The 10,562-nt window shown below is 52.1% G+C and overlaps 2 protein-coding genes across 9 annotated transcripts in view; one reads left to right on the forward strand and one right to left on the reverse strand.

Annotated features, from left to right (window-relative positions):
- Positions 1-3,450, reverse strand: part of HELQ (helicase, POLQ like) — a 47,553-nt gene extending 44,103 nt beyond the window's left edge. For 7 of the 8 annotated variants that reach the window (XR_009401514.1, XM_059386368.1, XM_059386367.1 and 4 more), the window contains exons 1-2: positions 3,217-3,450; positions 1,709-2,402 (exon numbers count right to left, since the gene is read on the reverse strand). Coding sequence is in view for 6 of the 8 variants with exons in the window: in XM_059386368.1 (XP_059242351.1) it covers positions 1,709-2,402; positions 3,217-3,363 (841 nt within the window). In the remaining 2 variants the exon portion in view is untranslated. Of the gene's footprint in view, positions 1-796; positions 1,686-1,708; positions 2,403-3,216 lie in introns of those variants that run through there. The other variant, XM_059386371.1, reaches the window with a different exon arrangement.
- Positions 3,451-3,636: 186 nt separating this feature from the next.
- Positions 3,637-7,943, forward strand: MRPS18C (mitochondrial ribosomal protein S18C). Its single transcript, XM_059386418.1, has 6 exons — positions 3,637-3,844; positions 4,939-4,991; positions 6,052-6,135; positions 7,145-7,202; positions 7,682-7,741; positions 7,825-7,943. Exons 1-6 carry the CDS (start codon positions 3,745-3,747, stop codon positions 7,899-7,901), a joined length of 432 nt encoding a protein of 143 aa, XP_059242401.1. The 5' UTR covers positions 3,637-3,744; the 3' UTR covers positions 7,902-7,943.
- The last annotated feature ends 2,619 nt before the right edge of the window (positions 7,944-10,562 follow it).

Below are 10,562 nucleotides of genomic sequence, written 5' to 3' on the forward strand. Positions count from 1 at the left end.
AAAAGTATAACAGTATAAAAAAAGTATAAAAAGTATAACAGTATAAAAAAAGTATAACAGTATAAAAAAAGTATAAAAAGTATAACAGTATAAAAAAAAGTAATAGTATAAGATTGAGGTTCTCAAGCTCAGTGGTTCTCAAACTTCTGGCACATCAGAATCCCCTGGAGGGCTCGTTAAAACCAATTGGCAGGTCACAACCTATGATTCAGGAGGCCTAGAGTGGAGCCTGAAAACGCCTATTTCGACAAATTTCCGGTGATGCTGATGCTGGGGTCCAGGCACTATACTTTGAGAACGACTGCTTTAGTGCAATCAAAGGTGGCACACATGCTTGATTTTTAAATCAGTCATGTCATCAAGCCAGATTTATAAGTAAAAAGAGATTTAAAGGCCTGTTATTTACGGTAGTTCTTACTTAGAAGCTGCCAATATAGTTACAGACAGTCATTACCACCGTTTAATTTGGCATGTCCTTGATGCAGAACATAACTTAAAAACAATCATTACTGGTATTACTATTCCTTTTTAAGAGATCAGGAACTGAGACTCAGAGTGCACAAGCTGTGTTTCAGTACAGGGCCTGAATTTCTAACTAGCTGATGACCCCCAGCAGTTGAGAACTGACCAGAGTGTACCAGGCACAGAACTAATTCTATAAGAAAAAGCTAAGTTAGAGAGAGCCCTGTCCTCAGGGGATTCAGTCTGGGAGGAGATGCAGCTTAAACAAAGAACAAGGTACTAGGAGAAAAGCAGAGGGAAGAAAGTTAACACCTATTTCAAGGGCAATACACACCTTTAGCTCCTTAACTGCAAACCTCGCAATTCAGAATTTATTAGACTCTTGTAGTCTTACATTACTTTGTTTCCTGTAGTTCTACTTCTCCACCCGCTTGTCTTGTCCCCGAGATGAGAACCATGTTTTCACATGGTTCCTAAGGCACTAACACAGGAGTTTCGGAAATACTGATGAAGGATCTAACCAGCCAACAGGCTCATCTTTGAGGATGCCAGCAACCGTCCCTTCTTTGTCTAAAATGACACACAGTGAAGATATATGCAAGGACCCAGGATTTTTGAGAAACATTACAATATATATTGTTACTAATAATATCTCTTGCACTTAATTCTTAACTTCTGCTATCTTTAAAGATATTTAGTTCTAACCAATGGTATCACTAACATTGACATTTTCACTCAAGCCGTGAATGGTCAAAGGAAGTTCCAAGTTTTTGTACAGAAGACAGAGTCAGCCAAGGAGACACACCAGCTAAGAAAACTGAGAAGCAGCTAGACAGAGAAAAAACCAGGCACAGAATGTCAGAAAGTCAAGACACAGGTGTTTCGAGGGTCTGGTCAATTGTGTCATGTAAGCTAACTGAGAAGTCAGGCAAGTGAGAACTGAAAATACCAGTGGCTTTAAGACACTCTTGTCCTTGCATCTTAAATGAGAGCACGGAACCCCAAGTGGGCTGGGGATTATTTGAGGTGAGAAAGAAACCGCAATGACAACAGATATGAGAAACGGGACCAAGAAGGGAAGGAACGAGGCTCCATAGCAGGCTGTTAGGGATGGAAGGCTGAGAGGACCGATAGTTTTATTCTGAAGATGAGATCTAGAACCGCAGAAGCATCTGATCTCTATGGACTTGCACTAGTATTATGGTAATAATGGGAAATTTTTTTCATTTCAGCAAAAAGCATTTACCATATAATTTTTCAATTCCCTTGAACTGAACATAAAGGTCTCTCACTTTGCTGGGCAATGAATAAAAAGGACCAAGATCATCTGATGACGACTCCATTGTTTTCTGAGCAACACTGATTTCTTCGGATAGGAGAGTCTCTTTGAGCTGTTTAGTTCTAGAAAACACTGGTGTTTGGGCCCTGGCATTTCCAGTCATGGCACTTTTCAGATGTTCTTTAAGGCTCTTTCTCCGACTTTCTTCGGATCCCCGTCTGGCTTCTGAAGAGGCGTCATCAGGCTGCTGGTGCTGTTCTACGCTACTCCGGGGGAATGCCTCAATCGGAGCGTCCAGAGACGGTGCCTCCCAGCCCCTCTCTTCAGGACGCCGGTCGCCCGCACCGGCGGGCGGGTTCTCCGCGTTTCCGAAGTAGAGCACCTGTGAAGAAGGCAGCCCATCCCAAGGGCCCCGCTGGGCAGAGGCCTCCTCACGCCTGCGGCGGCTGCTCACCGGCTCGTCCGTCTCCCAGTCCGCGAAGCCGCCCGCAGCCGCGGCGCCGCCTGCCCCGCGAAGACCTTCGGCGCCGAGCCCTGCGGCGTGTGCTCCGCGCTCGGGGTCCTGCATACACTGTCGTTCCGCGTCGTCTACTTGAGCTAGAAAAGAATTTTCGGCAAAGCTGTCACAGTCGCCGAACAGGTCCTCGTCGCTGTCGTTACTCTGCGAAGTAAACGAGGTCTGCGGTCAGTGTGGCTCGTCCCGGACAGACGGGGCGGCCTGGAGCCGTCCAGGCGCGCGAGTCCCTAAGCCCGGGCGGCGGCGGGACGGAGGTCCCCGGCTCCGCTCCGGGATGAAGACGCGCAGGGCCAGGGCGTGCACGGGGTCTGCGCCAGCGGCCATCGCGGGGTGCGGGGTGCCAGGACGCGGCGAGACCCGCGGGCCCCCGCGCTCCCCGCAGGCCCCCGCGCTCCCCCAACGCCCGCCGCCGCCCCGCGCTCCCCGCACGCTCCCCGCAGGCCCGCCCCGCGCTCCCCGCACGCTCCCCGCAGGCCCCCCGCAGGCCCCCGCGCTCCCCGCACGCCCGCGCGCACGGAGACCGGCCGCAGGAGACTGCTCCCGGCGTCCGGACCGCCAGGGCCCGCACCGCAAGGCCCGCACCGCGCCCGCGACGGTCTCCTCGGCGGGAGACGGGAACGTGGAGGGAAACGGACGGCGAGCGACGAAGGACACGCGGTCTCGCCCCCCCCCCCGGTCCGCGGCCGTCTCGCCCCGCGCGGGGCACGCACGACCCCTGGCTCCACCCTGGACACCGACACGGAAAGCCACGGCGCGGCCCCGCGAGCCAGAGCTACCGGCGACGCCGGAGTCGAGGCGACGAGGGCCGCGGAGCCCGGGCGCGACCTCGGGGTCTCTGCGCGCGCCCGAGCCGGCCTGCGGGCTCCTCCCGGGGGCGCGCCCCGACGCCTGCGCCCCCCCCCCCCCCCCGGGCAACCCGCCGGGCGCCCGCGGAGTCCGGGCGCGGCGCGGGCGGTACCTGGAGCGGCTGCGCCTCCGCGGTCCGCCTCCGCCGGCTCCCGGCCCCCGGCTCCTCCGCCCGCTCCTGCCGGGGCTCCCCTGGGCTCGGCCGGGCCCTTTTGCGGACAGACACCCGCCGGCGGAGGCGGGACCCGCCCTCATCCATGGCAGGGGCCGAGGACCATGGCCGAACCCCGCCCCGCGTGACCCGAGCAAGGGGGAGAGCGGGGCCGCGCGCGGGCAGCAAGTGCGGGACGCCGCGCTCGCCGCTCCAGCCACCTCAGGCCACAGACCAATCGCGCGGGCTCTCGGGCCGGAAGCGGAAGCACGAGCGTAGGGACCCGCCTTTCCCTAGTCCAGTCAGAGGCGTCCCGGGCTCGCGGCCGGGAGCGTCGGAGCGGGAAGGGGCTGCGCAGGCGCGTCGGACAGCGGACCGGCTCCGTTCGCCCGCGGAACCTTTGAACCGAGTCCTCGGGCCAACCCGGGAAGAGCCGCGGCGGGACTCGTCAGGACGGCCGGGGGAGAGCAGCGGTAGAGGAGGGGCGACATGGCGGCCCTGCGCGCCGCTCGCGGTGGTCCGGGGGGGAAGCCGTGGACGCCCTTCGTGAAGGCGGCTCTGGGCCTCGCGGGCCGCGGGACCCGCTCGGGTACGGCTTCCGGGTCCCAGGCCGTTCCGCCGCCGTCGCCGCCGCGCTCCATGGGTGCGGGGGTGGTCCTGCGGGCCGGGGGACGCCGGCTCTTCGCGGGCGGAGCTTCCCCGAGAGGGTCGGGGTCCGCCGCGGGTCCTGACGCGGGTTTCACTCTGTTTCTGGAAGACGCGGCTCGGCGGGGCGGCGCGGGGCGGCGCGGGGGCGGCGCGGGGGCGGCGCGGGGCGGCGCGGGGGCGGCGAGACGGGACGCGGGCCCCGAGCCGCGGCGCCCGGGTTGCGTTTCCGGGTGAGAAGCGGGGTCTGAGCCGCCGGGACGTCCGGGCCCAGGAGGATCCGCTGCGGGATTCCGAGAGACGCCCCGGCCCCCGCGCCCCCGGCCTGGTCTCGGTCCCCGTCGCGGGCTCGCGCGGCGCCTGGGTCGCTCGTCTTCGGAACCCTCCGAGTCGCCGCCGGGACCGGTGCCGTCCCGCGAAGGGGACAGGGATGTCCCCAGCCCTCCCTCCCTTTCCCACGCGCGGAAGGAACGGCCGCGGGGCTCTCGAGCAGCGGCAGGGACTGACTTGCCTCCAGCTCCAGGCGCAGCCGGCAAGGACGGGACATGTCCGGAGGCCCGGGTAGTGCACTGCGGGCGCCGGAGTCCGGGACGCGGGCCCGAGCGGGACGGGGGCTCTGGCGTCTCCCCTCGCCGCCGGTCCTCGCCGCCAGGGGCTGCTCCTCGGGGGCCCCGCCGGCGGCAGTGAGGCCGACCCGCGTGGGGCTCTCCAGGCTCTGTCCTGCAGCCGGTCCCCCTGCGGGCGCGCGGCGAAGCGGACCGTCCCGCTGGGGGCGCGCGGGGAGCCCCGCTGCAGGGCCGCGCAGCCGACCTGTGCTTCGGGGGTCCCTCCTGCCGGCTTGCCCGACCCCGGCCCTCACCGCGCAGAGGGAGAGGCGGTCTCGGGAAGGGGGCGGGCGGCGGGGCGCGACGGGCCCGTGGGTGTCCGGCCTCGCGCTGCGGCTCGCACGACGCGGGTCTTCGCGCCGCGTCCCCGGGTCAGCCGCCGTGAGGCCGGCGCTGCGGCGGACCGCGGACTTGGTGTCCTCTGTGATTGCAGTGCCCTGGAGAGGCTGTTGGCGGGGCCCGCGCGTGGCCGGCCTCGACGACCTGGTAAGACCTTCCCGCTTCCTTCTTAAGGCGTTGGCGGCTACGGCCCGGGTCTTGCCCTGTAGCTGTCGGGGCGGAGTCCGGGTTTGCGGTGAGATCGGTGATTTGTTGGCGAAGGGTCACTTAGGCGAGCTCCGAGTAAGAGTCCCAGAGTCCTAGCCGAGCGCGCCAGCAGACCCCTCAGTGCCCTTCTTAGGGCCCAGATTGCAGGCTCCGCCCCGGGGATTCGAGGACAGACTGGGGGGCGACAGGGCACTGCGGAGTCCGCCCGCCGCGGCCGCCTTCGCCGCCTCTTCACTGCCGGGGCGGGCTCGGGGTTCCCGCGCAGGAAGCGTCGCGGAGCGAGTCTGCCCTGGGACGCGGGACCGTCTCTTTTAGCCCGGGCGTGTGTCCTGATGGGTTTCCGGCGCTGGCATCGGGCTGGGCCTGGTGACTTTTCGTGCAGAGGGTACGGGACGCGCGCCCGAGCGCACAAAGCCGGGGCGCGGGCGGAGAAGGGGTCTCGCTGCGCGGGAGCCGCGTCCGCGCGACCAGGAAGGGCTGCGGAGCCGGCACGCGCGGCTCTTCGGTCCTGGACCGCCCTCGGCAGCTAGTGCCCAGCCTGGTTCAGCGGAGTAGAGGGAAGTACTGGAGCGCTTTTCCAGGGTCGAATGAAATGTGGGCCCCGGGTGGGGGGGCGCAGTCTCAGTCATTGGAAAATCTGCATCCAACCGAGGGGCTGACGGACCTGCCACTCCGGATTGAGAATCTAGATCTGGACCGCAACACTTCCCCCCCACAAACCTTTGTTTTCCCCAAGGACCGTGTTTTATCTCAGAATCCCCCGAACCAGAGCACTTGGGCACAATGTGTACGAACACACCGCAATCTGGAAAATGGCCACTCCTTTTCAGATACACGGATTTTTCTTACATAAGCCAAGCTGTTGTGTTTTTTCTTTCATAGAAGAAGGGTACAGCTAATCCTTTGGATAGATTTAAATGTGGTAACCTTAAGATTTAATCTTTTTAAGTGTGATGCATGAAACTGTATTATCAGATCTTTTTCCTTTCCTTGATCTTAGCCCGTTCCAATGGAAAACCCTTATAAGGAGCCTCTTAAAAAATGCATCTTGTGTGGAAAACGTGTAGATTATAAGAACATACAGGTGAGATACGGTTTTACTTTGCTACATTTGATTTTAGGAGTTGCTCCTTTGTTATAATTGAGGAGGATCAAGTTAGCTTTATAACAGGCTTTGTGTAGAGGCACCTGTTTCAGTAGCTTCCTAATTTCAAATCTGATTTTCTATGTATAAGGCATCTCTGTTTTATTCTAATGAGAGCCCTTTGGCTCTCCCTCATCCACTGTTATTTCGGGTCAGTGTTCTCTTGTCTTCCCTGGAGGTCACCAACAGCTCACGGTGCAGTGATTCTTAGTTGGTCGAGTTGAATAGTTCGAAAAATCTCCTCTGGTGAATTTGGACTCCATACTAATAACACTGCCGGTGTAACTGCTTCAGATGTAATTTTATCTGTTGTCCAGGGCTCAGCAGATTAAAAGTGGCAAATGTAGGGGAGAGGATGATGCCAGAGGGAAGTGTACTGACAGCAGCAAAAAGCAGTAGCTACTTTAGATGAAAACCGAGAAGTTTAAAGATGCATCTTATCAGGATTATGCACAGTGCCAGGAACAGTGCCTGTTATTTGAAAAGTACTAAAGAATTTAAATGAATAAAACAAATTATGGCAAGTGGCGTGATGTACCTGTACCTCTAGAAGACCTTACTGTCGTCTGATACAATGTGACAGCCTCTTGTGGCAGATGAAATGCTTAGTGCCTTATTACAAGCAATAGTATTGTAGGAAAGTATCTGTGGAAAAGTTCAAGAAAACAGTTTTAGCTCTGAAAAAATGTGTACATTAATCTGTTTTGACACACTGGATAAAAGAAATTAACTTTAGTCATCAGTTTTTTCATTTAAAATTAATTAAAAAAATTTTTTAAATGACCTATTAATAGAATGAGCATAGTTCAGTATTTTTAAGAAGTTTGTCTGAAATTTATTAAACCTTTTACATAACTTGACAGTGATATATAATTTTTAAAATTTACATAAAGTTGAACAGATGTGTTGATAGAAATTTTTTTTTCTTCTCCAAATAAAACGCATACAGCTTTTGTCCCAGTTTATTTCTCCATTTACTGGATGCATTTATGGAAGGCACATAACAGGTACTTTGTTTTCTATTATAGCAGCTTATTAAGAAAATTACACAAATCTCCTTCTGTTATTTAAGAAAAATGTCAAATTTTCAAGTTGTGCTGTAAATCACTAGATACTACAGGTCCTTTAAGAAAGCCTGTTCATAGGCCAAAAGGATTATTATTTTACATGTCTTCTTATGCTCAGAGTTAACTAGGCATACAACATGTAAAAAATGAGGGCTTAAGAAAATGGCATTGCTGTTTTGGGGTAGACGGGAGTCATTCCTAGACCACTTATCTAACCCAGTGCCTGCTGCCTATCGGCCACGTCACCTCCCATCTGTTTTTACGTCACAGTAATTACACAGTGGCTGTATGGCCCGCAAAGCCTATGAGATTTACTGCCTGGCGATTTACAGGTTTTCCAGCCTTTCCTTGACTGAAAATAGTTACTATGCATTTTGAGTGTTGACATTTTTTATGAATATGAAAGCATTTTTTTATAGGTCTTTGTGGGAAGAAACAGAAAGAAATCACAAAAGCAATTAAAAGAGCTCAAATAATGGGTAAGAACACCTGAAAAACTGAATCAGGCTAATCCAAAGTTTGCTTGTTATCCTTTGTGAAGCATTTTCATTTTCTTTTACAGGGTTTATGCCAGTTACATACAAGGATCCTGCATATCTCAAAGACCCTAAAGTGTGTAACATCAAGTATCGGGAGTAAATTATATGAGCCTTATCATCAATAAACATATTTTATAATAAATGGTCGTGTGATTCTAATACTGACTCAAATTATAAGATTTCATAACCTTTGGGTAGAAAATCAGCTAAATCTTTTTAAACTGAAGTATTCAGTTTTTAATTCTTCACTGAAATCTTTCAAGGAAAAAGTAAGGCTTCCTCTCCACTGTTCTTTAATGAAAACAAGTTATTTAAAATGTTAATACACATTGCATTTTATATACATACATACAAATTTTAAGATGGTCCCCAGTAGGCTCATACAACTCATTGGGATTTCAAATACGGAGAGGATGACGACTTACATTGAATTTTACTTTAGACCCAGATTCTGTCTTGTAAATGGGATTTTAGGGATATAGGTGCATGAAGGTAGAATGTACATGTAGTGTTCATGTACAAATTCCATGTGGCAGGATATGGATTTAAAATTGCTGATTCTTTCTTTTTTAAAGTATTTTATTTCCTTATTTGACACAGAGACCAGGAGAGAGGGAACACAGGCAGGGGAAACAGGAGTGGGAGAAGCAGGCTTCCTGCCAAGCAGGGAGCCTGATGCGGGATTTGATCCCAGGACTCTGGGATCATGACCTGAGCCGAAGACTCAGGCTTAATGACTAAGCCACTCAGGAACCCTTCTAACTTGGAAAGAGGAGTATGCCTGGCTAGGACATTGGTTCTTCCCTTTGTAGAGATGTTACATGGGGATGGATAGGAGTGCAGTCACAGGACCTCAGATTTACTCCTGGGCTTGTCTATCTTAAAACTTGGTAGCATACTTTAAAATGATCCATAGGCAAATGGTCTAGAACTATCTTACTCCAGTGATAGGCTAATCACCAAAAGTTGAGAATTGGGGGAAAAATGACCTGTTGGAACCCATTTTCTTCTTTTCATTTAATACCTTGAAACTTGGGTCATCAAACTTAACTATGGAAGTTCAGCTGGTACTGACCTCAGCAAGATTCTCTGAAATTTAGCATTTCTTCCTTCAGAGATGATGGATCATTGTGCACAAGTATGAGCCAAATGCATTCCCTTTCTATAGTGTTTCAGCAAATTGAACTTTGTTTGAAGGCATGTTTCTTTTAAGCAGCCTTTGAAAAATCTATTGTCCTCAGATCTCTATTCGCATATGTCTAGCCTGTTGTATCTGTCGGTTCATAATCTGGTACACGGAGAGCAGGGAGAGACTGAAGGGGCAGATAACTCCAAGATTTGTAAGTTTCCCTTAGCAAACAAGGGAACTTAGAAGTTTGTCTTGGGTGGCCCCAAGCCAAGTAGATCTCCGCACCTGCCTGCTAGTCTTAGTTTATATTAAGGCCTTAACTGGGTTCAGTCACACACACAATCCATATGGTGTCAACACCTTACTTTCTCAAGGCTATGTCCTTGCAACAGTTTCCACTGTGGGAACAGTAGGCAAAATGTACAGTCGGGAATGGGTGAGGAACCTTTGCTTCAGTCCAGCTGGCGGTCAGCCAGCAGTCTTGTGCTTTCAGGGACTTCCTCCAGTAGTTCATTTGTTGGTTGCATTTAGTCTTTTATCTATGTTTTAGGTGATGTTCTAAATGCTCTAGTGATGTTTGTGGTACTTAAAAAAAAAAAAAAAAGACTATTTATTTATTGGAGAGAGAGCACAGGGTGGTGGGGGTGGGTAGAGAGGAACAGAGGGAGAGGGAGAAGCAGACTACCTGTTGAGCAGGGAGTCGATCCCAGCACCCTGAGTTCATGACCTGGGCCAAAAGCAGATGCTTAACCAACTGAGCAGCCCAGGTGCCCCTGTTTATGGTTATTTATTTTTTTTATTTTTTTTATTTTTTAAAGATTTTATTTATTTATTTGACAGAGAGAAATCACAAGTAGGCAGAGAGGCAGGCAGAGAGAGAGAGGAGGAAGCAGGCTCCCTGCTGAGCAGAGAGCCCGATGTGGGACTCGATCCAGGACCCTGAAATCATGACCTGAGCCGAAGGCAGTGGCTTAACCACTGAGCCACCCAGGCGCCCTGTTTATGGTTATTTTTAAATTAGGCTTTAGACTGCCAACCTATTACCCCTCCTCCTGCCCTATATTGTGACACCACAGTGCTTCTTAGGTAACCAGTTAAAAGAATCCCAACAGAAACTCAATAATTGGTACAGAACATCCCTGCTGTTAATGTGGGCTTCATTAGCACCCCATGGTAACTAAGGCATGTTATAGGTAAAAGATAGTCTTTATAATAGCTAGAATTTGGTCTGTTACTTAGTAAAATGGTCAAAATATGTGTTCAGCATTTCATCCAGTGAATAAAACACGAAGGGTTCATATGATGTATAAGCTTCGTGGAAAATTCTCACAATTAAGGAAAAGACGAATACAAAAACCATAGTAAAAGCTCTCCTAGCCAACTTCCACTTAACCAACTGACTGGGTTAAACTGTGAGTTAAACTCAAAATCATACTGAAGCCCAGGACTCTTCAAACCTGCTGAGTTTTGCATTGCCAAGAGGCAGATGTTCTGTCCCCAAACCTATGTTAGTTTTGTCTGTCACTGTACTGATGAAGTATAGCATTAAAGTTATTCTTGCCATGAAAACGAAGTAAATGCTTTTGAAAGACTTGCAAAAAAGTGAGAAAAGAAAAAGTTGTCAGATTCGGT

The sequence above is a fragment of the Mustela nigripes genome, chromosome 1, assembly GCF_022355385.1.
Source record: "Mustela nigripes isolate SB6536 chromosome 1, MUSNIG.SB6536, whole genome shotgun sequence".
Taxonomy (NCBI): Eukaryota; Metazoa; Chordata; class Mammalia; order Carnivora; family Mustelidae; genus Mustela; species Mustela nigripes.

What these genes read in the sequence shown, in the direction of transcription:
- MRPS18C (XM_059386418.1), top strand. Translation starts at nt 3,745, where the DNA reads ATGGCGGCCCTGCGCGCCGCTCGCGGTGGTCCGGGGGGGAAGCCGTGG. An exon ending in TAGATTATAAGAACATACAG is followed by an intron (nt 6,136 to 7,144) that starts GTGAGATACGGT and finishes AAACGCATACAG; the next exon opens with CTTTTGTCCCAGTTTATTTC. An exon ending in TTATGGAAGGCACATAACAG is followed by an intron (nt 7,203 to 7,681) that starts GTACTTTGTTTT and finishes ATTTTTTTATAG; the next exon opens with GTCTTTGTGGGAAGAAACAG.